The sequence below is a fragment of the Cinclus cinclus genome, chromosome 11 (genome assembly GCF_963662255.1).
Source record: "Cinclus cinclus chromosome 11, bCinCin1.1, whole genome shotgun sequence".
NCBI lineage: Eukaryota > Metazoa > Chordata > Aves > Passeriformes > Cinclidae > Cinclus > Cinclus cinclus.
The window spans coordinates 1,432,672-1,459,934 of NC_085056.1; the positions used below are offsets into that span (position 1 = coordinate 1,432,672).

The following is a 27,263-nucleotide window of genomic DNA, read 5'->3' on the forward strand; positions in this document are numbered from 1 at the left end:
TCAGACCGGAATGGCTGATAGGGAAGGCAGAGCTGGGCTTGGTCACAGATGGTTCCTGTTGGGGAAGGACACGGGCGCAGCTGCCCGGCCACCCCCACCCGCCGCATTATCACTGCCCGGCAGCTGTTCACCTTCCCCTCGCCATGGGACACGGCTCCGCTGCCACCGCGGCCCCGGCCGTCACATGAGTGGCCCTGCTGGCTGGGAAGGCGCCGAGTGGGCAGGACGCCCCGCGCCCCTCCGGAGCTCAGCATCCCCGGCACAGCTCCTGCCCACACGTGGGACAGGGCTGGTGGCAACAGCCTCGGTGGGGCTCGCAGACTTGGGGTGCTGCCACCGTCCCCTCGGGACCCCCCAGAGCAGACAGGGACCCCTCTTGGGCCGGGGCACCACGCAGGACCAGCCAAGGTGAGAGGCAGAGGTGGGAGGAAGGTGGTGGTGGCCGTGGCAGTGCCATTGGGGTGACTCACTCCAGTGCCAAATGCAGCCTTGGGCAGGCAGGTGCTTCCCGAGGGTGGCACGTGGCTGGCACCAGTCAGTGCATCCTTTGGGGAGCAGCCAGCGGGAATGGGGAGCTGGGACATGGCCAAGCCCATGGCAAAGGCACCATGGGGCTCCATGGGCTCACTGTCATTCAGAGCCTGTTCTGCAATTATACCTTTCCATAACGAGCAATCAGCCCCGGGGATGTTTTATTTCCAGCACTTCAGCCCTGTGTTTGTCGGGTGTTTGTGCTCATTCTGGGATCAGCAGCTCACATTCAACCCCACAAGCTCTCCAGGTGCTGCTGACAATTTGCAGTGCAGAGGCTCCATGGGCACGGAGCATCCCAAATCCCAGTGCTGGAGCATCCCTAAGCACTGAGGCCAAGGGGCTGTGGCAGATCTGGGGGGTTTGGGGGCTCTGCTGGGCCCATGCCCAGCACAGGCAGGAAAGTGGAGCCGGCTGAGTCACCGGTGTGAACAATGCTGGCCCTGTGCCTCGCTTCCCCTCACTCCCCACCCCGCTCCCCCGGCACCGCGCTCCGGCCGCAGCCCCCTGCCCACCCCTGGCACGTGCCCACAGGTCAGGGACACAGCTGGCACAGCACATGGGCAGGGTTTGGTGCACCGTGGGTGCTACACCTGTTGTGCCGGTTCACCGTGGCTGGGGGAGCCACGCTGGGGTCCCTGTCCCCAGAGCTGGCACATGCCAGGCACGGGCACGCTCCGATAAGGCAGCGTGGCCGCGGGGCTCGGCGGGCACTGTGCTCCGGAAGGCTGCAGCCAGGGATCTGTGCAGATTGCTGCGGGCTGGCCAGGCTGCCCGTTAGGCTTTTGGCAGAAGAAATGTTTATTTTGTTGGCCAAATATCTCTGCAAACTTCCTGATTTCCTTGCGGCCGGCGAGGCAGTGATAGGGCAGGCGAGGCCGTTGCCGGCCCCGCTCTCCAGCTCCGGCACCGAGAGCTGTTATCTCTGATGCACAGCGGGCAGGGAAGAGGTGGAGAAAGGGAAATGAAATACAACAGAGGTGGCACATTTTTTGCTCTTGATAACAAGCCCTGCTTTTAGCCTGGGAACTTGGAAACGATGCAGGTGGCCAGAGACAGCCACAATGTCCTCTGCTGCCATGGCGCTTCTGCACCTCGTAACAAACCCAAGAGTTCACCCAGCATGAGGCCGTGGCTCCCTGTGGCATGGCCTGGCATGGCACAGATCAGCACCAGCCTCCACATAGCCAGAGCCCCAGGCTGGAGCATTTTGGCCCTGGGAAGGTTCTGAAGAAGCCCCAGGGCTTGGATCTCTATCCAAGCTGCCTGCTGAAGTGAAGGCAGGCTCACACCAACTCCTGCTAGCTCCCATTGATTTTTGCAGGGATGTGAGGTGTTGGAAGTGCAGTGCCTGCTAATTAAATTCCCATCATTATTGGGAGCAATGCAGCCTGTGGGATGGGGAGGGCCAGGAAGGAGGTGGTCCCCAAGGTTAGGGTGGGTGAAGGGGAATGTGGACCTGTTGTGAGCCCAAGGGTAGCTCAGGGGATTTTGTTCAGCATCTCTCAGTGAATTCCTGCTGGTCAAGGATGAGGCTGGCAGGACATTGCCACTGGTTGCTGCTGCCATGGAGGTGCCAGCAGTGTCTTCATGCACCCCAAAATGACTCCTGGAATCAAGGTAGCATGTGGTCATCTTTGTTTTGCATTTAAAACACTTCCCAGGCTCTCCATGGCAAAGAAAAGATGGAAACTTTGCCCCTGGCAGCCCCAAAACCTTGAAGCACCCAGAGTATTGGTGCTGTATCCTGAAGTATCCCATTTTTAAAGGCAAGCTGGTGATTTTCCAGAGCCGGCAGTGCAGGGCGAGAGAGATGATAAGCAGTAGGGGGTGGTTTCCCTTTGAATGCCACGAAGCAGGAACGAATCTGTCAGCAAGGAAAGCAGGATTTTGTTTTTGGTTTGGTTTTTTTCTTATTTTTTTTTTCCCTTTTAATGGGAGACACACTTTTTTCCTTTCCTATGTGGAAGCTGAGGGAAATCCACTGGATCAGCTTCAGCAGCCAGTGTGGCTGCTCCTTCCAGCCCAGTGGCTGCAGGGTGGGTGAGCCCAAGTCTGGGGACCCCTAGGAGTGGTCAGGGAGGGAAGCCAGGCACAAACGAAGCCCCTTTCCTGGGAAAGGCTGGCGCACAGCACTTCCTGCCCAGCAGATGTCCCCGGGCGGATGCAGCTGCGGCGGGCGATAGCCAGTGGGCAGGCGAGCGTCTTCCCCCGGCCGCTGGCTCCCCACCAGCCCCTTATCTCCCTGCTGCATTCCCCGATGGATTAACGTGCAGGAAAATCCAGCACCAGGGCTCCTGCTGCAAGCCAAGTACCAAGGGAAGAGCGCCGGGGGCTGCAGCCCGGCTCCCGGTGCTCGGTGTTTGTGCCAGGATGGGTTTAGGCAGAGATTTGGCCACCACATCTGTGCTTGCAGCCAGGGACCATCCGTGGTCACCCTGACCCTTCCCAGCCCAGCAGCTCCCTGCCCCTGCAGGGATGCTGCAAGCAAATGGGGATTGGAGAGCCCGGAGCTGTGTAGGGCTTTGCAGCTTGTGAACACAGGAGCCACACGTTGTCACCAAGCTCTGCTTGTAGGGCACCACTGGCACTGCCACATCTGGCAAGGACTCAGAGAGTACCCAGGGATGCTCTGCTCCCCGAGAGGGAATGATAGGAGATTGAGATACCCAGACAGACAGACAGACCCGCTGGGGGTGATGCAGGAAACCTGTGGCACACCAGGGCTGAGCGCCGGCACAGCTCGGTGCCCTCACCTGCAGACACTGTCCCGTGGGAGTGGGCAGGGGCAGGACCTGGCACAGCACTGGGTGCCCGAGGAGGGACAGGGCTGAGCCACCAGCCTGGCGAGGGGCAAGGTGTGGTAAACCAGCACTGTGTGCTTTTTAAAAAGCCTGAGGTTTGTGAAGAGGGGATGCAGCTGGAATAGCAATCAGTTCATCCCAGCACGCGGGGGAGCGTGGGGCTGAGCCGGGGCTCTGACAGAGCCAGGAGGAAGGGACAGTGAATCACCAGTGGGATGCACAGGGACAGCACCAGATCATCACTGATGGCTGGGCACCCACAAGGTGTCAAAAACGTCCCTGACACCACGGTGGCTGTAGAGGCAAGAGAGGGCATTCAAGGGTGCCTTGGCGGCACCGTGAGCCCAGCACCCACCGTGTAGTCCCTGCCCTCGTGTGTGACTCTGATAGTGGGTGGGGGTCACGTGCAGGAGCAGATGTGGGGCCTGGAAGGCACATGGTGGTGACCATTTCCTGTGAGGTTTTGGTACCAGTTGCCTTCATCTGCCCTCAGATCCCCTCTTATCTCCTGCCACGCACCATGCCAAGGCCTCAGTGCTCTCCTTCCCCAGGCTCTGCCTTAGGATGTCCCTGCCTCTGGGGCAGGTCCTTGGCACTCTCCAAACCACTCCATCCAACCTCACCATGTGCACGTCCAGCAGGGATGGAGGTGGTGACAAGTGATGGGTGATGGTAACATCCTCCCGTGGCTCTGGGACACTTGTGGGGTGGGCAGGCATGGATGGGCACCGGGCAGGATCCACGGCAGTGGGAGATGCCACCTCCCCACAACAAAGGGAGCATGGATGACCACGACTTGTGTGGTTCATCCCCGCCCCGGGCTCATCACGCCATCAATCAAGCGCCAGCGTGACCGACACCGAGTCAGGACCGGAGTTTCCACCCTCTCCCACGGGTGGGAACGCAGTGGGGCCTCGCCCTGCCCCGGTTCCAGATTTGCCGGGGGAAGGATTGCCAGCCCGGGGTTGGGATGGATCCAGCCCGCTATCGGGCTCTGGCAGGCGCTTATCTCCCCCCAGCCGTTAATTTCCCACCGCAGCGGAGCGGAGCGGGGCCACCGGCTCTGCCGGGACGGGGCTGCTCCCATCGCCTGCCCCACGCACCCAGGGAGCCCCAACCCCAAGGGGATGAGTGATGAGGGATGGGGGAATGTTTTCCGTAGGAATTCCAGACCCCCCCTTTATCCCATCCATTACACCCAGGCGTGTGGTGGATGGGTGGCCGTGGAGCTCACAGCGCTACCGGGCTGGGAGCGGGTTTGGGGCAGGAAAGGGTTAACCCGGGGAAGTTTGCTCACTCTCAGCAATGATTTAAACCAGACAGAAAGGTTCTGTCATCCATCACGCTAACAGCCAGATCATTGTGTTTTAAAGTGTCTGTAATTGCAGCAATACAGAGACCGGGAGAAAGATAAAGGCTGGGAAGATGCAAATGCCGAGGGGAAGCACCAGCCCCTCGCAGCCAGCAGGGAGAGATCTGGGGACAGCCCTGGGGACAGCCCTGGGGACAGCCGGGGGAGTGGGGGGGCCAGGCGTCCTCCTACATGGTGATGGCACGGGGTGGGTGACAAGGTGTCCTTCATGTGGTGGGAGCACCCACGAAAGTACAAACCCAGTGGCAGGGATGGGTCTGAGTAGGTGCTGGACCTGTCTAAAAATTACATTTATCTTCATTTTCCCTGGATTAGTACAAAGTGGCTGTGCTTTACCCATCTCCTTCAGGATCCGGGGGATCCCAGGGATAGGGTATAAAGGAGGGTGAGAACTCGCCCAAAGCCTGCAAGGAGGTGGCCACGGCCACGGGTGCCCGGGCTTTGTCCCAGCATCCCAGGCCACGTGCAAAGCCGCCGGCGGGGAATTATTAACATTCAGCCAAACCCCGCCGAATAAAACGAGCTAACACAAATGTTTATTTTCACAGTAGTGAATTATGACTTCAATAGACCAAAATTACAGGCTGCGTGCGTGGAATAGGAACGCAGCAGCCCCTGCCACCCAAACGCTGCTGGGGGGGGGATGCAGTGGCTCTCTCCTGGACCCTCCCCTGTCCTGTGGGGTGACAGTGCCACCTGCCCATCCTGACAGTGCTTGAGAGGCTCCTGGGGCACGAGGTGCCAGGGCAGGGGGTGTTTAATGTCCTTCAGCTGCACCCCAAATAAAGGGGAGGTGGTAATGGCTCCTGGCAGGTCCCTGTGACGTGCTCGTGGCTGGGGGCTGGAAGTTCACAGGGGATGGGTTTGGTCATCGCCAGGCTCATGGCTGGGTTTGTGATGTGTGTGAGGTTTGCACTTGGGTGTGTGACTGGGCTGAGAGCAGGTCCCTGCTCTCCCAGAGAGTGGCCTGACCCCGAAGGAGCCCAGAACTCTGGGAACACTCTTGGGCCACCTTGCTGATGCTGAGGGTTCACCTCGAGCTGGGAACCACATGTCCAAGTGCACGTCCAAGTGTGTGTGTCCCCAAGCACACGTGGTGCTGGCATTTGCATATGCCAGCCACTGCCACCCATGCAAAGCCGGGCTGTGGTGGGGTGGGAGTGCAGCTGTGCAGGGCGGATTTTCCTCTGGGGCTGTGGCACCTGCACGAGGCTCCTGAGGAGAGGTCCCCGTGGGAATGAGGGCACCAGCGCCTGGAGAACCACAGACCCTCTGGGAGCCCTCTGGGAGCCCTCTGGGAGCAAGGGATGGAAAACTGGAGCTGAGGCTGAAGGGGCTGGGTCAGGATTCTGCAGCTCCTCCTGCACTGACCCCATCAGTGGGGGGAGCTGGGCTGTGCAGTGACCATGCAGTGGTCATTTGGGGACTGTGTGGTGGCCCCATAGTGGCCACAGAATGGTTACTTAGTGGCCTTGTGATGATCATTTACTACCTATAGAAAGATCTCTCAGGGGCCATGTAATTGGCATTTACTGGCCATGCAGTGGTCACACAGAGACCATGCAAAAGTCATGTACTGGCCAAAAAATGTCAATTTACTGGTCATGCAATGGTCATACAAAAGCCATGCAATGACCATTTCCTGGCCATGCAGTGGTCACACAGAGGCCGTGCAGCACTTGTGCAGTGGCCATGCAGTGCCCTGTCAGTGCCCACACAGTGTCTGTACCTCAGCCACGCCAGGGCCACTCTCTGGCTGTCCAGTGGCCACGCAGCTGTTCTGTGCCACCCAAGCCCGGCTGTGCAGCAGCCGTGCCGGGTGACTCCGCCTGGCAGAGCCGCAGCTCTCCCGGTCCCTGGGAAGCGGCGGGGATGAGTAACACACCCGGCACAGGGCAGTCGCAAAGGGAAGCAGCTGCCAGGCACAGTAATTACACACAGAGGAGAGGCAGGGCTGCGGCTCGCAGGGAAATTCACGGGGATTGTGCTCCCGGTGCACGGACAAGCAGCAGCGCTGTAGTAGGATTTGGGGAGGGAAAATTTGAACGCTGTCCCTCAGCTGGCAGGGGTGTGCCAAGCAGCCAGATGTGCACCGCTGCCCCACACCACTGTCTGGGAGGGTCCCACCGGCATTCCCAGCACGCAGCTGCCCCTGGAGCCCCTCAGAGCCCCAGCAGGGTGGGGGGCACTCCAAGGCCAAGCTGGGATGGGCATGTGGGTTTCTGAGGGCTGTGCTTGTGGTCTTGTGGCTGCTCCAGTACAACCCCAGCCCCTGGGCCCCTGGAGAGGGAAGCTGAGCAAACACAGCTCCATCCCCCCGCAACCTCCCAGCCCCTCGCAGACACCCCTACCCTGCTCCAACCCCTAGACTATTCCCATGGCCCCAGACAAGTCCTGGCTGGTTTTCTTGCAGTCCCTCCACCTTCCCCAAAACAACTTCTTGCAGCTCCCCAAAACACCTTACCCTGGCCCCTATACAGCCCCCTTCCCTCAGTTTTGCAACCCTCAATCTTTAGCACCCCCAACTCTGACAACTTTGAAAACCCCAGTCCCTGCATCCCCCAAGCCCTGTACACTGTTATGCACGGCCTTCCAGTCCCCATAGTGTCACCAGGTTCCCATGCACCCCCTAAACCCTGGGCAGCCCCATGTCCCCGTGAAGAGCGCTGGTGCCACGCAGCCCTGTGTCCCCATCATGTTATCCCATCCCATCCCATCCCATCCCATCCCATCCCATCCCATCCCATCCCATCCCATCCCATCCCATCCCATCCCATCCCATCCCGTCATCCCATCCCGTTATCCCATCCCGTTATCCCATCCCGGGGGTCCCGCTCCGGTGGCGGCGGCGGCGGCAGGGCGCCCCCTGGCGGTGGCGGCGATCCCCGGTCTAAGGCAGCGGCGCGGGCGGGCCCCGCTCACTCCGGGCCGGGCGGCAGCGGCGGCAGCAGCGGCGGCGCTGCGGGGGCCCGGCCGGGCACGGAGCGCGGCCGCGGGGTCCCCACGGCCGCGGCGCGGCTCCGGGAGGATGCGCCGCCGGGCACCGCGCAGGGGGTGAAGCGGCCCCGCGGATTTACCGCGGCTTCTCCGCCCTCCCCCGCTTCTCCGGTGCCCCCCCTCCGGGGGGAGGGGAAGCGCCCCGACCCCCGGAGCTGGCGGCGAGCGGCGGCCCCGGAGCTGGCGGCGAGCGGCGGCGGGCAGGTGCCGGGGGCAGCCGCCGCCGCGGGGCCGCGCTCCGCCAGCGCCGGCCTTAAGCGGGCCGGGGCCGCCGCCGCCGGGGGCCGCTGCCGGCTCTGCCCGCTCCTCCCGGCCCCGCCGGCCCCTGCCTTGGGACTTACCTCACGCCTCCGCCGCACCTCAGGACGGTAAGTGCCGTCCGCCAGCGGGGAACGGGACGGGAAGGCTGCCGGTGCCCGCGGAGGCTCCGGTGAAAGCGGCGCTTGGAATTCTCCCGGTGTTCGGGAGATGCTCTGGGTGCACAGGGGAATCGGAGGTTCCCGGTGCCCGGGGAGGCTCGTAGGGCGGAGGGGCTGTGGATACCGCCGGTGTTCGGAGGATGCTCCCGGTGCGTTGGGAATCGGAGGCTCCCGGTGCTCGGGGGAGAGGATCCTGTGGAAAAGAAGCTGGGAATGCTCCTGATGCTCGGGGGATGTTCCCGGCGCTAAAGAATCGGGGAGGCTCCCGGTGCCCGGGGAACGCTCCTGTTGTGCAGGAGTCCGAGATGCTCTCGGTACCCGGGGGAGTCTCCCGGTGTCGGGGAAGCTGCCGGTGTCCGGGGAGCCCCCCCGGTGCGCAGGGGAGTCGGAGGCTCCCGGTGCCCGGAGGATGCTCCCGGTGTCGGGGCAGCTGCCGGTGCGCGGGGTACGGGGATGCTCCGTGTGCCCGAGCCAGCGCAGTGCCCGCCACGGCGAGGGAGCCGGGGGCACAGCCGGGGCGAGCGGGGGCACAGCCGGGGCGAGCGGGCGGAGCGCTCGGAGCGGCTCCGCGGCGGAGGCAGAGCGGGAGCGGGATCGCCGCGCCCGTGGGCCCCGCTCCCACGCACCGCGCTGCCGCGGGGGCGGCAGGATGCAGACCCCTCTTCCCTGCGCTTCCTGCTCTCCCCTCCATGTCCCCCGTCGCCGTTTCCCGAGCGCCGGGGCGGCGTGGGGCGGCACAGCGTCCCCGGGAACCCACGCGAGTTTGTGCCCACCCCCCAGCAGAACACCCCCCCCCCCCCTCCGGGCTGTGGCTCCCCACTCCTGCCCAGCATTCCAACTCTTTGTCATCCCTGCATCCCTCATCTCTGCCCGCCAGCTCCGCATCCCGCTCCGGCTGCCGTGGGCTTGGAGCTGGAGCCGTGTTTGGTGGCGAGGAGGAGCTGACCCACTTGGGAGAGTTTGCGGGAGGAATCCCGGGGCTGCTTCGGGAAGCTCCAGCTCCCTTGGTTCTGTGTTTATGTGCGAGGACACGGGTCCGTGGGGGGGACACGGGGCTGTGGTGGGAACGCTCGCAGAGTCGTTCTCTGGACATTTGTTTGGACGTGGATTTTGGGAAGGAAGGCTGGCTCGGGAGTCTCCAGCGCTGCCATTCATCACCGCCTGCTCTTGCTTTCCCTTTGGAATTACGCTAAGCTGGGCAGCCCGGCTTTGCCAAGGGAATGCTGCCGGCGGAGCCATGGAGCCAGGCTGGCCCCGCGCTCCTCGGTGGCTCCTCCGCGACACTGAGCCGGAGCACAAGCAGCTCCTCCCGTCATTCCCTCGCCGCTGGATGGTGCCTTCGGATACCGCAGAGCGTTTCTCTAGTTAAACACACCTTTTCTTGGAATTCTTTTTTTTCCCTCTATTAGCCAAGAAAAACTTTGCAACTTTGCTTCGCTGTCGGAGAGGAACCACTGCCGCTGCTGCGTTTCATTTTGTTTTTTTAATTCGAGGTCACGTGTGCTTTGACAGTGTCTTTGATTCCAAGCGATGGTCTCTTCTCCAGCTTAGGAAGAGCTTTCTGAGCTCTTCCCTCTGTTGTTTTCTCTCTGTTCAGGAACAAAGAGATTTTTTTCTGCCTTTAATTAAAAGGAATATTAATTCCCTGCTCCTTTGTCGAGCGACTTGAAGACACTCTGCAAACATTCGTCTGCTCGGCGCCGCGGTGGGCTGAGCTCTGCTGTGGTACAGGGCATGGAGAAATGGGGGAACCATCCCGAAATCTCACGGCAAGCACGGAGCAGCAGCCGGGGAGGATGCTGACAGCCACGGTGCTCGGGTGAGGAGCCCCATGGAGCCGAGCTGCCGCCTGGGGTGGGCTCTTGGATCCTCGGAGGTTTGTGAGGCAGGTCTCCCTGCTGAGAGTTTCCACACAGGGAGAAATTCCGTGGTTGGGGAGGCGAGTGGGGGTGAACTTGGCTGTGCCAAGGGGGTTTTCCGTGCCGGCTGCCTCCCATGCTGGCAGGTAAGGTTTCACACGGGAGCAGACAGATGTTGGCTGTGTTTTGTTTGGAAAATGTGAGTGCAGATGTTGGTTTGTAGCGGGGAAAAGCCAGGACATGGCGGGGGAGAGGCTGTTCTCCCATGGCTCTGGGTGCTGGTGTGGGGTGGCTGCCAGGTTTGGGCAGTGGGGAGGCCTCGTGTGGGTGCAGGATTTGCCTCTTACATCGGGAATTTCCAGGCTGCAGGATGGAAAAATATTCTGGTGCTCAGCCCCACTTCAGGGCTGAGCTGCTGCAGGCAGGAGGGGTCCCACGGGGGAACCTGGGGCTGGCAGGTCTCTGCCGACGTTCCTGGAATTCTGTTTCTGAGCCGTGGATGTTTGCACGTGTGGAAAACCCCCGGCAGGATCCCGGCGTCGTGGATCCCGCGGGTGTCTGACTGTGCCATAGAAATGGGGCCTGGGCTCCACTCGCTGCCAGCAGCCGCCGTAAATCCCTGCTGAAGTCTGGGGACACTTGGGGTCTGCACTGTCCCCTGTCCTGCAGCGACCCCGGGAAGGTGTCTGGGTGCTGTGGGAGCCCCGGGGAGGAGAGGCACGCCATAAATATTTGTTATTTTACCTCTTAGCAGGCATCAGTGGACTGGCAGCGAGTCAACCAGGAAGTGCAGGTTCCAGGGAGTGCTGGCAGTGGGGCAGGAGCTGGGTCTCTCCTGGGAGGGACACAAATCCCCCCACAGCAGCACTGACCCTCTTCAGCTCCCAGCCAAAGCAGCACGGTCACAGGGAGCACAAGGCCTGGGCTTGTATCAGATCAGGGCTGGGTACCGTGAACGGGGCTGGGAGGGACCAGGCACAGCCCAAGGGTTAAGCTCGGCTTAATCGCTGCTGCTGGGGCCGGGGGGATGCGGTCGGTGCTGCAGGTCGGATGCTGCAGCCTGACCTGTGCTTTCCAGGCTGGATCTCACGAGTGAGATGGATTTAGCTGCCCAGCAGGATGGGGAGGACAGGAGTCCCCAAGCTGGGATCAATCCTTGCCAGCCAGAGGCAAGAACAGGCTGGTGGCACAGAGGACAACCCCTGCCCGTGTGCCCTGGCCTTAGTGCCATTGCCTGCCTTGGGGTTATTTTTAGATTTCCTGAAGCTGTTTTCTGCCGTCCTTCCCACTGCACTCAGGCTCCCCAGGGGGAACCCCACCTTGACAAACCCTCAGCTTTCCTTCGGAAGATGCTGACCAGAAAACATCCCGGGGATTTCCTGTTTATTTTGCAAAATTCCCATTAATATTCTTTCCTGTGTTCTTTGATTCAATTTCACATGGGCAAAATCGCCTTGAAATGGAGCCCGTGGTTCAAAAATAGACAAAGAGTCGGTGAGGCAGCAGCCTGGAGGCTGTGGGAGAGCAGGGCCGGATCCGGCACCCCCTCGGAGCCGGTACCAGCCTGGCGCCTGTGGGGCAGGACCTGGCACCGGGTCCCTGGGGAGCCTGCGGCGCCTCGGCTTTCCCACGCTGCAGGGACTTCTCCGGGAGCTCCCCGCCGGAGCCGGGGCGTGGAGAGGGAACTTTCCCTTCTCCAGCCACTCTCTGCCTCCAGGATGCCCCGAACCCGCTGCGTGTGCCGCTTGTCCCTGCTCCAGCCATCAGGACCACCTTTGAGTAGAGCATCTCAGTGCACACGGCTGCAGAAATCCCCGGTTGGGGCGTGGGGCTGTTTTGGGGTGCCCCTTTGGCAGCGCTTTGGGCTGGTTTTGGGGTGCAGCCCAGGCGTGGGTGTTTCCTGGGTGGGGGAGCTCCGGCAGGGTCAGCCCCAGCCCTGCTCCTCTCCAGGTGTTCCCGGGCTGCCCGCGGCACTGTTTACTCCTGGTGTTTAGCCAGGATATTTAATTTCCAGGAGTGTAAGGCAGCTGGGGAGCAGCAGGGTGTGTGTGCGCGCCCACCTCCCTGTACCACCCCGGTGGGATGAATCCGACGGTGGCAGCGGGCACGACACTGCAGCAGGTATTGTGCCCTGGCTGGATGCTGCTGGCCAGTAGGTCAGTGAGACCCCCCCCAAAACTGTCCCTGCTCGTGGGGGACCCTCCTCCCAACCCGTCCCCCCTCCAGCAGCCACGTCGTCGCCAGCCGCTGTTGACTCACAGGCTCCGCCGTCGAGTCCCGGGGCTGAGCATGTCCCCCATGCTTTTACAGGCAGGGCTGAAATGCACAAAATGTTCGACTTGTAAAATATGTAGCGTGAGAAAATAGCCTTTTCTGCTCTCCTCCTCCTCCTGCCGCCGCTCCCTGCCCCATCTGCTCGCTTGGAAAGCTTCCCGCAGCCGTGAGGGGGGGGCGGCCGGCGGCGCCCGGGGTCCCTCGCCAGGGATGGCACCCACCCCCACGGGGGGCGAGCCCTCGGTGCCAGAAGGGCTCCAGGGGCAGCACCAGGGTGCGCTCGGTCCATGAGGATGTTGCCTCCTCACTCCTCTGGTCATCCCAAAGTTTCGTTCTCTCCCGTGGACGCGTTTGGAAGAACGAGCGCGGGGCTGGCACCGCGAGTGCCAGAGGGGCTGTGCCGCGGGGGATGAGGTGACCTTGGGGCATCCCTTTGGGCCTTGGGGTTTCCAAAACGTCTCCGGAGGATCCCGGGAAATGCCTGTGAGAGACAGCCCGGGAGGGAGCCACCATGCCGGAGCTGGCCAGGAGCCACGGTTTTCACCTTAATCCATCATTATCTGGGCACATTTCGGATCCTTGCCAAGAGCAAGGTGGGAAGGGGGGGTGTAAGCATGCTTTCCCTATTCCCCTGCCATCCTTTTTGCTGCCTGTGTGTAATTAACAGAGTAATTAAAAACAGGATGAGTTAATTGGTATTCATTTATGTGGCAGATGTTTTTAATTGAGATACGAAACAATTTACCTGTTTACATAAACAATAGCAAATGAAGGCTTGTAAAACAGAGAGGGCGCCCCATTTTTATTTTTTTTGGCTTTTTTTTGTTGTTGTTTCGAGGAAAAATCAAACCCATCCCCAACTCTCAGCCACGCCAGCTCGGGGCAAGCGGGAGCTGCTAGCACTGCCTCGGTGGCACTGAGCCAGCTGGTTTGGGTCCCTGGGTAGATGGTTTTGGCTTGAAAATTGGGATTTGGGGGCTTGGGGTGCGTGGAGAGCCTGGCTGCTGGTGCTGCTGTCTCGTGTGGAGCCGTGCTGTCACTGCCACGCCACGGGAGGATGAAGGGGACCGAGGGAGTTTGGGATTTGCTGGGAGTTGATGGCCTGGAGCTGAGGGAGGGCATTGCCCGTGGGGCATCTCCCGGCAGTGCTGGCATTCCAGGGATGTGGGTGCTCGGAAAGCAAAGTGAATTTGGGTGTACCTGAGTGTGGGGAAATCTGTTTTGCCCTGGAATTGTGCTGGTGGGAGGTGTCTCAGCTGGGCCGGTGGCACAGGACCTGTCTCGGGATGCCTGTGGGAAAGGTGGGGATGACCTGCAGGGGCTCCCCAGGATTGGAGCCAGCTGGGTGTGGGCTCCTTTACAAATTGTGCAGAGTTTGATTAATTTGATTTACTTTTAAAGGGCTTCATTTGTGCTGATGAGTGTTGAGTGTGGATTGATCCCTGCTAGGTTGGCTCCCCAAAATGAGCACCTGGAACACTCTGGTGACTGGTGGGCAGCATCCCTCCAGCATCATCCTGGAATCATGGAATGGTTTGGACTGAGAAGGGCCTTAAATCTTACCTCATTCCACTGCCATGGGCAGGAACACCTTCCACTGTCCCAGGATCCTCCAAGCCCTGTCCAGCCTGGCCTTGGACACTTCCAGGGGTCCAGGGGCAGCCACAGCTTCTCTGGGCACCCTGTGCCAGGGCCTCACCACCCTCCCAGGGAAGAATTCCTTCCCAATATCCCACCTAAACCCACCTTCTGTCAGCATCCCACAGCTGACATCCTGCTATCTCCTGCTCAGAGTGCAACTGGGGATGAACTCCAAGGTGCCTCTTGTCACCTTTGTCACCACGGCCCCAGGGAGGGGATCAAGATGAGTGCAGGGGAGGAGGGAGCTGATGGTACCCTGAGGTCCCACCAGCTCTGCCGGGCTGGTGCAAGTGGCCGGCACTGCTGCCGGGCCTCAGGCACTGCACGCTTCCAAACCTGCTCCAGCTGGGCCAGCTCCGGCCCTGCCATCTTATCGTGGAGTTGTTCTTGGCCCCGCTGGCTGCGGCAGCTGAGGAGCAGGAATGCTTCCCTGCCTTTGTTTTGGAGGCAGCCTGGCTTGGGGAGACGTCGCCTCCAGCATCTGGATTTCATTTGTGGCCATTTGGAGAGCATGAAGGATGCCGGGCGCTGAATTCCCTTTAACCCCTTCTTTACCCGGGAAGCTTTGCCTGCAGGGAGCTGGAGCTTTCCAGTGGCCACATCCAGGGCAGCTCTGTGCCTGCTTCATCCCCATCCCTGGGGAATGGAGGGCAGAGCAACCGGCCCGGGTGTTCCACGCTCATCCCACTTGTTGCCCAAGGAGGAGGCAGAGCCCCGGGTTTGTGGTGGCTGGATGGGCTCCCTGGGGCTGTGGGAAAGAGCAAACGCCAGGCTGGGATGGTTGCCAGCCCCATCCCTCCGGCACTGCTCCTGTCCCTACGGCTCCAGGCTGCAGGATGCCGTGCGCCCGCTGGAATGCTTGGCTGTGTGACAGTGTCACCCCAGCAGGGACCTTGCCCGGGCAGTGCCGGGGGTTAAACCCTGCCGTGTGACAAATGGGGGGCTTGGGGTCACACAGGGGTGTGCGGGGGTCCAGCATCCGCTGGCCCCGGGGGGCAGGGTGGGGAACAGCCGCTCCCGCCAGCCCAGGAGAAAATACTAATCCTTTTATTTTTATATTATTACTTATTCATCTGGGCTGCACAGACCTAATGGAAACCAGATGGAGGAAAACAGACACGGCCCCGAGCGGCTGGGACAAATTACCCCAAAGAGACAAAAAAATAAAGGGAAAAATAATTCCAGTGGAGTTGGAGTTGTGCTGGGGAATCGCTGTTTGAAGGTGCTGAGGGGAGGCTGCACTTTGCTCCCCAAAACCTCCTTTGCCCTCCTGGAGCTCATCCCATCCTGCAAAGGACTTGGGTTGGGTCCTCTGGGCATTCCAAGCTCTTTATCCCATTGGATTTGGACCCATTCCTGTGCCTGCCTGGCCGTTTTTGGGTTGTGAACACCTCAGGGAAAATTTAAAGAAAAAAAAAAAAAAGAAAACACAAGAAAAACCAGAACCAGGCCCCATTTCCCTGAGTGCTTGCTCAGCTTCATGGAAACTTTCCTGCTGATGGGAAGCTGTGGAAAAGCCATGTCAGTGCCAGGATGAATGTATCCATGTTTTCCCCTTGGTGTGGGAATGCGTGTGGAGCCAGGGCAGTGAGGGGCACCCGAGCTGGGATGGGGATGCAGGCATGGACCATGCAGGCAAGGATGCTGCCAGGGCTGTGACAAGGACGGGGGTGGTGCCAGGGATGCAGGCAAGGATCGGGTGGAATGGAGGGGCAGCTGTGACCCCCTCACGGGGTCACACTCTGTGCACGCTCAGGGCTTGTCTTCTGCTGTTGAAGCTGGATCCTGCCTTGCTGAATGATGGGGGAAGCCTGGAAAGCTGGCAAAGCTCTGCCCAGAGATGGACATTTCCATGAAAAGAAAAATAAAAGGTGTTTTTTGAAACAAACCATTTATTCTGGCAGACCCTGTAAGGAAACTGAGGTTTTGGGGGGCGGGAAGCTACGTGGTCTTGGGATTTCTCCTGGGGCTGGGGAGGGAGAAGGGAGCGAGAAACAGGGAACTGGAGCATGCACATCCAGGTGTCTGCAGCATTCCAGTGTGCTGTGGACAGAGAGGGATAGCCACGGTGCTGCAGCCATCCAGAAGGATCCTGTGGGTGACCAGCTGAGATTTTGGCTCCTACCACCATCTGGTGCTCACCGGCTGCGGCACAGCCCCGACAGCATCTCTGTGGGGACGAGGCCCTGCTTTCATTTAGCCCGGTGTGCTGTGGCTGGGTTCAATTAATCTCCTCACAGTTGCCTTGGATTAAGGATGACTATTGGATTATCAGACGGGCTGGGGCACAGGGGGGAACCCCATGGCCGGGGGTGGCTGCGGTGGCCGCTTCCATCTTTGGCCAGAGCTGGCGGTGGCACAGGCACGGTGACAGATCCCCGCAGCTGCCAGCACTTGTGGCCACCCATCACCACCAGCGTGGCAGCCACGGGGCCCAGACCCTGCACCCCCAGGGGGGACGGTTCTGGCACACTCCCCCCGGAATGCACTGCCCTGCTGGGTGTTATTTGGGGTTGGGAGCACAGGGAGGTGGGAGGGAGGTGGAGATTCCCGCTGGGGTAGTGGTAATGGCCAGGAGCTCCACAATTCCTGGATTGCAGGATTTGACCTTGCAGGGCTGCTCGGGTCTTGGTGGGGACAGTCACTGGTGGATGTGTGGGTGCTGCTATTGCCACTGCCACTAAACACTGGTGTAGTGATCCCACGATCTCTGCCAGGGGCTGTGCCATCCCTGGGTGATGTCAGGGATGCTGAGGGGTCAGCTGGCAGCAGGAGTTCCCAGGATGTGTCAGGAGGGTGCCGTGCTGTGACAGCAGTGATGTGACACGGGCTGGGGCAGGGTTGGCACTGCATGGACAGAGCGGTGCCTGCTCCTGGTGCCAGCACTCCGTGTCCCCGCACAGAGGACTGTCCCCAGCGCTGTCCAGATGAAGAGCAGGTCCTGTGGCACACAGGACACCAGCCACTGTCCCTGATACCCGAGTTCTACAGCAGGGCCGGAGATACCCGAGGTCCACAAGTGTCCCCTCTGCCCTGACCTCTGTTTGCCAGGGAATCGTGGCCCTGCCTGGAACACCCTGCTCACCACCCCGTGTCCTCTTCCCACAGATAACGCGGAGATTCCGGCTGCCACCATGCCCGACTCGCCGGCCGATGTGAAGACGCAGGCTCGCTCCACGCCGCCCAGCATGCCCCCGCCACCGCCGGCTGTCACACAGGGAGCCACGCGCCACCCCTCCTTCACACCCAGCACCAGTGAGTACCGGCCTGGGGCTGCCAGCATGGGGCTGCCAGCTCCCCTCAGTTCCTCACACACAGCACCCGGGGCCAGCAGCGTCCTCAGAGCCCAGTGCTGTGCTGGCTGGGACACGGGGTGACGTTACCTGGCTGGGACATGGAATGACGTTGCCTGGCTGGGACACAGGGTGACGTTACCTGGCTGGGACACAAGGTGACATTACCTGTGCTCAGGCTGGAGGCTCTCCTTGGGTGCACATTCCTGAGCATGGCTGGAGCATGTTCGTGCTTCCATGGCCAGCAGTGCCCTGTGAGGTCCCTGGCTCTTCTGCCACCCAGTCACCAAATGTTGGCGCATGGTTGGAAGAGTCCTTGTGCATCGGAGATGGCCCCATGGTGGGTCCCATGCATGTGGGGACACATCTGTCCCTCTGTGTGTGGCACTCAGTGGTGGCAGGGCAGTGTCATGGCCAGCCACAGTGGCTGGGACCTCCTTTCCCTGCCCAGGCTATGGCGTGGTGGCATCAGGGGACTCCAGGTGGGAATTTCAGTCTCTCTAGTTGGACTGGGGACAGCCACCCAAGGTGGTGGCTGCCCCAGAGGCACCAGGTACACTCATTGCACACAGGGCTTGCACCAGAGATCTGTCACCGTGCCAGTGTCACCATCCTGGCACATGGATGGACAAGGCACATGCAGCGCAGGATCCAGACAGGCAGGAGACAAGGCTGGCCCCCTGGAAGGAGTGGCAGTGGCCACTGCCAGTGGCTGCTCTAATTCTGCTGAGACTTTTCTTGGGCACACGCATGTGTGAGGGTTTTGCTTGTAGCTGTTTCTTGCTCAGAAAAAATTCAGTGGGGAAGAAAAAAATCCCCAAAATAACCCCTGAGATCCATCCCCTGACACCTGCAGCCCCCCAGCAGCGCTTCTGGACAGACTCTCTAGAAATCAGCTCGTGCTTGGCTGTGCTTGGAGGGGCTTTGGGTGTCAGTCCCAGCCCTGTGGCTGATGTGGCAGCCCAAGTGTGGGTCTGGGATGAAAGACCAGGGGTGCAGGAGGCCTCTGTACCACTCTCAGCACAGAGAGAGATTTGAGATACAGGGCTGGGGGTGCAGGCGGCCTCTCCATCACAGCTCAGCATAGAGCAGGGTTTGAGACACAAGGCTGCGGGCATGGAGCAGCTTGGCATGGACACCACAGCATTTCAGTTGTTCTTGGCCTTGGGGGACCTAATTTGGTCCCTGAGATGTCAGGACTTTATCTGGCAGCTGAGCATCCATCCCCTGAACCCTCCCTGTGGCTGCCATGGGACACAGGGACCCAGGTCCCTGGTGGGTCTGGCAGCTTTGCCCATGGCAAAAGTGGTGAGGAGCATCTCATGCAGGGCCCCGGGCTGAGAGCTGCCCCCTCTGCTCTCTCATCATAGCGTGTTTTATTCTGCTTGCAGATCGAGACGCTGGCCCTCCGACGTTTCTGCCTCGCGGCCGTTTTCATGGTTGCTTGAAATGGTCGATGGTCTGTCTTTGTAAGTAAAATGAAACATCCGCTCTCATGAGAGACCTGAGCGCAGCCACAGCCCCGGGGCTGCTCCCCATCGCCAGCCCCTCGCCCTGTCCCAGGGATGTGAACCCCCATCCCCATCCCTGCCCAGGGACATGCGTGGTGTCCAACTTAGGCACGCACCTGTTGTGGGAATAAAAGCAGTTGTGGCCACCGGGTTATTTTTGGCACCTCCTCAGCGGGTGGAGGGCACTGCCCGGTCAGAGAACGAGTGGGAGCCCCCCGGAGCAGGCAGGGCTGGCAGGGCAGGGCAGCACCCCCAGGTCAGTGTGAGCCCAGCGGGGACAGGCGCGGCCGTGCTATGGGGTGACACGCTGTTTGGACACGGTGATGTGTGCTGGGACATGGTAAATGTGTGTTGTCACCTGCATGGTCAGGACATGGTGATGTGTGCTGGGACATGGTAAATGTGTGTTGTCACCTGCATGGTCAGGACATGGTCTTGTGTGTTGGGACATGGTGATGTGTATTGTCACCTGTGCCACTGGGACATGGTGATGTGTATTGGGACATGGTGATGTGTGTTGTCACCTGCATGGTCAGGACATGGGTGTTGTGTGTTGTCACCCATGTTGGCCAGGAAAAGGTCACTGTGCTCATGTGGAGCTGGTGCAGGAGGGAGGGGTCTGTCACTGATGGTTGGTACCCAAAATAGCCCCCCTGGATCTCCCAGTGTGCAGTGTTCAGGCAGCTCCTGTCCTTCCTGGGCAGCACTGGGGACAGAGGTGGGAATGTTCTATAAGCCAGGCTGGGCTCTGTGGGAAAAGGCTCCTGGGTTCTCTCTGGAAGTGCTGAGCAGCTCCCACAAGGGCAGGATGGAGCCCCTTCCCTTGGCTGCCTTGGCTGTTGAGGAGCTGGATCAGGCCCTCTCTCTTCTGGGGGATGCTCTGCACCCCCTCCTTCCCCACAGCCCCCACAGTACTGGGACCAGTCCAGGATGCAACCCCAGGGATTCACGAGCATCCTGAACCCTTCCAGCGGGTGCCAGCCCCACATTACCCAGCAGGACACTGCAGTCTTACCATCCCAGCCTTGTCCCCACAGTGCCAGGGCACAGCCACTCACTCTGATCTCCTGTTCCCTGTCCCCCCAGTGATGAACGGGAGCAGCCACTCACCGACCGCCATCAATGGGGCTCCGTCCACCCCCAACGGGTTCAGCAACGGCCCGGCCACCTCCTCCAGCGCCTCCCTGTCCACCCACCAGCTCCCTCCAGCCTGTGGTGCACGCCAGCTCTCCAAGCTCAAGCGCTTCCTCACCACCCTGCAGCAGTTTGGGAATGACATCTCCCCCGAGATCGGGGAGCGGGTGCGCACCCTCGTCCTGGGGCTCGTGGTACGTCCGTGGGGTCAGCCACAGGGTGACCCCCTCTGAAGAACCTGTGTTTTCTTTTGGGGATGGAGATGCTGCTAAAAGGGAAAGAGGGGCCTAGATTGATCTAAATCCTGGAGACAAGGGGGTTGTTTTCCCAGCATCTCCTGGGATCCGCACAGCTAGGGCAGAGCTGGTCCTGGCTGCTGGCATTGCCAGTGAAGCCTTGAGGATGGTTTTCCCTTGAGTGTGGTTTTCCTGTGAGCCTGGCAGGGCAGCAGGAATGGGGGAGGAAGAGCCAAGTGTCCCCCAGGGGTGCAGGGGTCTGTGCCAGGAGTGCTGAGCCCAGACTGTCCCCACAGAACTCCACCCTCACCATTGAGGAGTTTCATGCCAAGCTCCAAGAGGCCACCAACTTCCCGCTGCGACCCTTCGTCATCCCCTTCCTCAAGGTGGGTCTCCAGCCTGGGCACAGTGGGATCTATGGCAGCATTTTAGCACAGGGGATTTGGGGGTAGCTTTGGGGCTGGCAGCTGCCTGTGGGTCTGCCCGTGTCCCCCCCAGGCACATGTGTGCCCCCACACGTGTGGAGTTACACAGGACCAGGGCTGGTTGCAATAAAGTGAGGGGTCGGCCCAGCTGGTTGCCATTTGCAATTAATTAAAAATTCCCTCTTATTTTTTTTTATTTGCCTTTTAATTTCATATTGACTCTGCAGTGTCACCCCGCTCCAGAGGGATTTGCCCAGTGCTGGCACGGTTGGCAGAACTGGCACTGCCAGCAGATGTTTGAGCCTGGTGTCCCCTGTCTCTTGTTAACAAAGGACTAATTAAGAAGTGCAAAATTAGCCCCTTTTCCACCTCTGCATCTCAGCCCCCGCCCAGAGCAGGGGTCCATGAGTGGAGGTCCATGCTCATCACAGGAATCTGCTGGAGTGATTTGCTCCACGATGAACTGGAGCGGGACAGCAGAGCCCATTCCCCTCCTGTTCAGTTTGCAGCGTTTTTGGGATCCATGGGAGCAGGGAAAGGTGAACCCCCAGGCCCCGGCAGGCACTGGTGGCCCTGTGGCTCCAGGCAGGCTGGGATCCATCCCCGCTGTCCCAGTGCCAAGAGCGCAGCGTCTGCGCTGGCCGCCCTGGCACCCTGTTCCCAGCTGTTCCCACCGCCCGCTCCAGATGTTTCTCATTATCCTAACTGCAACCAGCCGGGCTCGGCGTGCTTCCCAGACTGGGGACTTGCTGTTTTTGTGGGATTTCTCGTCCCCCCCGGCCAGGGAAGGGAAGGGGAGGGAGGGTCCAGCCCTGCTCACCGCAACTGCAGCTCCGGCTCGGGCGCTAACGTGTCCCACAGATGGGATTTGGCCACAGCTCAGCTGCCTAAGGCAAAGTCCAGGGCTGGCAGCCAGAGCGCCGGGCAGAAGGGGGTACTGCTGCTTAATTCCTGCTGCTCTTGAGGCTGCAGCGCCATGGGGGGACACGGTGGGTGGGTGAGTGGGAGTTACAGCTGATCCTTACAGCTCTGGGTGCCACCAGGCTGGGGGTCCCACAGGTGCAGTCCCCGGGAAGCTGTCATGGGGACAGGGAAGCTGAAGTGGATGACCTGGCCCAGAGATTATGCTCTGCCAGGATGCATCCAGGATGCAGGATGATGCATTCTGCCAGGATGCAGGAGGGCTCTGTTGAAGCTGTGTCTGAACCCTGTGGGGTGCCACACACGTCCTCCAAAAGCCCACCTGGCCCCCTGGGCACGCTGCTGGCATCCCAAGGGACCAAGCAGGACCCCAAAGGGAAGACACCCCATCACACCCCCTGCCTGTCGTGAGCTGGGGGCACAGCCAGGCTGCTTTGGGGGGGCAGTGGGGCTGTGGACTGGACTGTCACCCCCCTGCAGGCCAATCTGCCGCTGCTGCAGCGGGAGCTGCTGCACTGTGCCCGCATGGCCAAGCAGACCCCGGCCCAGTACCTGGCCCAGCACGAGCAGCTGCTGCTGGACGCCAACGCCTCCTCTCCCATCGACTCCTCCGAGCTGCTCCTGGAGGTGGGCGAGAGCGGCAAGAGGAGGACGCCAGACAGGTGCCAGCCGGGGAAGGGCATGCGGGATTTTTCAGGGATGCATCCCTGAAAAGGGGAGGTTGCTCTAGGACAGGATCAACCTCCTCTTCTCTATCCAGGACCAAAGAGAACGGTTTGGACCGAGACCCCCTGCACCCCGAGCACCTCAGCAAGCGGCCGTGCACCATGAGCCCGGCGCAGCGCTACAGCCCCAGCAATGGGCTGAGCCACCCCCCAAACGGGCTGGGGCACCCCGCTGCCGGCCCCCCCCTGCCCCAGCACTATCGCCTGGAGGACATGGCCATGGCACACCACTACCGGGACGCCTACCGGCACCCTGACCCCCGGGAGCTCCGCGAGCGCCAGCGCCCCGCTGGTGAGCCCTGCTGCCCCCGTGCACGGGGGGAACGCGGCTGGGACGCCCTGAAAGGAGAGGGGTCCTGCAGGGGCTGACCCTGCTCCGCTCTTGCCTTGCAGCCGTGCACGGGACACGGCAGGAGGAGGTGATCGACCACCGGCTCACGGACCGGGAGTGGGCGGAGGAGTGGAAACACCTCAATAATGTACGTGGTGTCCCTGCCCCGTCCCGTGTGTGCGTCCCTCCGCTCTGCCCTCCACCCCCATCGCGTCCCTCCCGAGCATCCTCAGCTTCCACATCCAGCACAGCACCCTGAAGCTGGCACAGCCTGGCATAGCCCAAACCGCTCTGCCCAGCGCCGGGCACCACAACCCCGCAGCTGCCTGCAGCAGAGCCCAAACCCCATCCCTGCTGTTGCCCCCGCAGCTGCTGAACTGCATCATGGACATGGTGGAGAAGACGCGGCGGTCGCTGACGGTGCTGCGGCGGTGCCAGGAGGCCGATCGCGAGGAGCTCAACCACTGGATCCGGCGCTACAGCGACGCCGAGGACATGAAGAAAGGCAGCCCCCCCTCCGCACGGCCCCACAACTCCTCCTCCTCTTCCTCCACCGCCACCGAGGCTCCCCAGTTAGGTACTGACCCCCGGGGTCGCGGGCCGCGTGCGGGGGCTGCGCCCCTCTCCGGGGTGCCCGCGCTGTTCCGTTCTCCCGGGGGTCTGGTGCTGCCGGCGGGTGCGTTCCAAGGGATGGCGTCTCCTGATGTTGTCCCCTCTCCTTCGCAGACGCTCACCGGGACTTTGCACCGCGGCCGCTCTCCGGGTACATGCCCGAGGAGATCTGGAGGAAAGCTGGTGAGTGCAGAGTGGGCACCAGCCCTTGGCACGGTGCTGAGCCAGCAGGGCCCTGCTTCAGCTCCCCTCATGGGGATGCCTGTGGCGCAAGAGGAATTTGGGGTGGTTTTGCGGGAAGGGGGGATGCCGGGGTACTGGCACGCCCCACACGCTCGGCTGCTGCCTTCCAGAAGAAGCCGTGAACGAGGTGAAGCGCCAGGCCATGTCCGAGCTGCAGAAGGCCGTGTCGGATGCCGAGAGGAAAGCCCACGAGCTGATCACGACGGAGCGCGCCAAGATGGAGCGGGCCCTGGCAGAGGCCAAGCGCCAGGCGTCCGAGGATGCCCTCACTGTCATCAATCAGCAGGAGGACTCCAGCGAGGTGGGGACCCTTGGGGGACGGGTTGGTGGCACTGATGGTCTGCTCCTCCTGCAATTGAGGTCGCAGCATCTGCGTGTGAGGATGGGAATGGGAGTCTGCGGCAGCACCGTGGGATGGGAGGAGAGGAATTCCTGCACTGAGATGGGGATGCGGGGTGTGGGCAGCGATGGGGTGCATGGTCCTGGATGTGGATACAGTCTAGGATGATGTGCATGGGCTGGGATGCTGTGCACGGTAGGCTTGTATGGTCTGGGATTAGGGGAGCATGGTCCAGAATGGGTGTGCCTGGTCCAATATGGATGTACACAGTCTGGCATGGATTTCCCAGACTGAGATAGATGTGCAGAGACTGGGGTGGATGTGTACTTTCTGAGATGATTTACTTGGTCCAGGACAGGGATGCACAGTCTGGGATGGATGTGCAGAGGCTGGGATGGATGCACACGGTCCAGGGCGGATGTGCACACACTGTGATGATGTGCATGGTCCTGGACAGGGGTGCACAGTCTGGGATGGAAATGCAGAGTCTGGGATGGAAATGCAGAGACTGGGATGGATGTGCATGATCTGGGATGGATGTGCATGGTCCAGGACAAGGGTGCAGAGACTGGCATAGATGTGCAGAGACTGGGATGGATGTGTACATTCTGGGATGATTTACATAGTCCAGGATGGAGCGCAAAGTCTGGGACGGCTGTGTACAACCCGGGACGGCTGTGTACAACCCGGGATGTTGGAGTGCCCAGTCCCATGTGAGGCTGCACAGCCCACCCAGGGGCTGCACGCTCCAGAGCTGACCCCGCGCGTTCCCCATTCCCGCAGAGCTGCTGGAACTGCGGGCGGAAGGCGAGCGAGACGTGCAGCGGCTGCAACACCGCACGCTACTGCGGCTCCTTCTGCCAGCACAAGGATTGGGAGAAGCACCACCACGTCTGCGGGCAGACTCTGCAGGGGCTGCCGGGCCCCGCTGCCCCCGGGCCGGGCCAGCCCGATGGGGTGCCCACCATGGCCAGTAGCCCCAGCGAGGCGGGCTCGGTGGCCGCGTCCCGTGCAGGCACCCCGGCCACGCCGGCGCCGCTGGACAGCGCGTCCCGCTGAGCCCCCCTCGGGCTGCCAGAGCCACGGACTGCACCCGCTGCAATTTCCTCAGCTACCTGACTCGTGTGACCTCCGAAACGACCTCTCTAGCTCTCACAACTAATCCTCACGGATCCTCAAACTGGGCTTTAAGTGGAGTTAAGGCAAATACCGGTCTCTGTTCTTTCTTCAGTCTTTGTTTTGGCTTTTTTCGGTTGGTTTTCTATCGGTTGGGGGATTGTGGTTTGGGATTTTTTGGGTTTTTTGGCTGTTTTTTTTTTTTTTCCTTTTTTGCTCTTTGGATGAGGGATTTGGCTCTAGCTTCACCATGCAGTGCTGTGGGGAGAGACCAGCCCGATCCCATCCCCCATTGATGCTGCTGAGGGGCTCACTTGGAGGAGGAAAGAACCTTCTTTTCTTCATTTCTCTCTTCCTTTTTTTTCTTTTTACTTTTTTTTTTTTGTAAAAAAATAAAGAAAATAAAAAAGAAAACGTCGGACTTTTTGGCTTTAAGTAAGAAATTGTAAAAAAGGAAAAAAAAAAAAGAAAAAAAAAAGAAAAATCCAAAAACCAGACGACGCGTGACGGACGCTCACCTGTAACTACCTTGCTAGCTAGCCAAGAACAGACCAGACTCACCTCTGCTCCAAAGGAAATCCAAAACCAAGGAAGATCCAAACGTCTCTCCACTGCCAAAGTTCGTTTCGTTCTGTTGTCGCTTCCTTCCCCTCCCCACAAGGATGGATGGACATGCCCCTGGGGCTTTAAAGAATTTCTATTAAAATAAAGCAAAAAAAAAAAAAAAAAAAGGTGTTTTTTTACTAAAACCCCAACCCCCAAGGTGTGGGAGGGGGAGATGGGGCTGAGAACCGCAGCCAGAGCCGGCACATCTCTACCTCTGCCCAGGAAAAGGAGAACAAAAGGAGATTTTGGGAAAAAAAAAAAAAGGAAAAAAGAGAATAATAAAAAGGATTTTTTTTTTAAGAAAAGTTAATTAAAAGACAGATTTTTGGGTTTCTCCCTCCCCGAAGCCGTCGGGGGACCCCCCCATCCCTTCACTGCCAGGCTGCTCCCACACCCCACGCTGGATTTGTTTCACAAGGATTTTTAAGAGGAAAAGGAAAGGAAAAGGAACGCTGCCTCCTGCCTGGCCGAGGCAGCAGCCGAGGACAATGTGGATTATTTGGGATTTTTGCCTCGCTGGAGCGGCACGGAGGACGGAAGTGCAATACGGAAAGTCCGAGCTCCGAGCGGAGGCAGCAGTGCTGTGCTCTAATGTGAATGTAAATAGTGTCTGCAGAGGTCCAAAAATGAATAATAATAATAATGATAGTGATGATAATAATAAGAGACGTTTGCCAAATAAAGGATGAGGAGGAAGCGTGGAGCTGTGGCGCTGGCCGGAGCGAGGCCTGGCATCGAGAGGAGCTGTAGTTTTCCTGCATTTGCAAAACCCATCCTGTGTGTTTTCCGTAGGGGAGGAAGAGGAGGGAAGGGCTCGGGGCCCTTGGGGGGATTGTGCTGGTGGTCACAGGGCTGGGCTGGGTCACAGCAGAACTTGGGACACGCCAAGGGTGATGTCACTGGTCCTGTGCCACCGGCACCCAGCCCTGCTGGGGGGTCTGTGCACGCCTTGGTGCATCCCCTGGGAGGGTTCTGTGCACCCCAAAATCTTGGTGCATCACCTCGGATGAGTTCTGTGCACCCTTAGACCTTGATGCTTCTCCCTGAGGGGTTTCTGTGCACCCCGAGGTCTCTCTGAATCCTCCCAGGGTTCTTCTTCTGAGGATTTGGTGCATCCCCCCAGGAGGTTTCTCTGCACCCCAACACCTTGGTGCATCCTTCTGGGAAGGTTCTGTGCACTCCAAGACTTTGGTGCCATCCCCCCAGGGGTTCCTGCGCACCCCAAGGTCTTGGCCCAACCCCGGGGACATTTCAGTGCCCCCCAAGACCTTGGTGCACGCCCTGGGTGGTTTCTGTGCCCCCCAACCCCTGGGAGCTTCGCCAGGTGCCCCTCCCGTTACTGTTCACTTTATTTATGGTGTGACATATGTAATATTGTCTATTTTTCTTACGTTTCCTGAGAAGAGGTAATATATAAGAGTATTGCAGATGCCCCGGGTGTCCGGCCTGTCCCTGCCCTCCCGCCGTGTCCCCCCTGTCCCCACGTGTGCCCCCGGCCCCGCTCCTGCCGGGGCTCTGCCTCTCTACCTCCACCTCGCCGGGAAACCATGGGCGAGAGCACTTCCACAGGGACTGCTCTCCTTTCCAGTCCACTCCCTGCTGGTTTGCTTTTTTTGGCATTACGGAATTATTACGATGATTTTTTTTTCTTTTAATAAGAATAAAACTACCCTACAGAACCTTGCATTGAAACCAAAAGCCGAGGGAGGGGAGGGAGGGGACCGGCGGGGACGGCCGGGACAGCCTCAGCGGTCGGCCGAACCAGAACGACAGCTTTAAATGTGAGATTTCCCAAAAAAAAAAAAAAAAAAAAAAAAAAAAAAAAAAAAAAAAAAAATTGTGCTGCGGGGAGGACGGAGCGGCCGCGGGGCTG

General features: G+C 60.1%; 1 protein-coding gene across 3 annotated transcripts; it reads left to right on the forward strand.

Moving 5' to 3' along the window:
- Positions 1–194: 194 nt before the first annotated feature.
- CBFA2T3 (CBFA2/RUNX1 partner transcriptional co-repressor 3) lies at positions 195–27,069 on the forward strand. 3 transcript variants are annotated; one of them, XM_062500342.1, is made up of 12 exons: positions 195–408; positions 17,006–17,152; positions 18,582–18,659; positions 19,788–20,029; positions 20,368–20,457; positions 21,898–22,079; positions 22,178–22,434; positions 22,536–22,621; positions 22,843–23,050; positions 23,200–23,268; positions 23,439–23,629; positions 24,452–27,069. In XM_062500342.1, the coding sequence occupies exons 2-12, from the start codon at positions 17,032–17,034 to the stop codon at positions 24,725–24,727; spliced, it is 1,800 nt and encodes a 599-aa protein (XP_062356326.1). In that variant the 5' UTR covers positions 195–408; positions 17,006–17,031; the 3' UTR covers positions 24,728–27,069. The 3 variants fall into 3 exon arrangements, with proteins under 3 accessions (XP_062356326.1, XP_062356327.1, XP_062356325.1); XM_062500341.1 differs by having other exon boundaries at positions 283–408; positions 23,442–23,629; XM_062500343.1 differs by lacking the exon at positions 18,582–18,659.
- Positions 27,070–27,263: the final 194 nt, after the last annotated feature.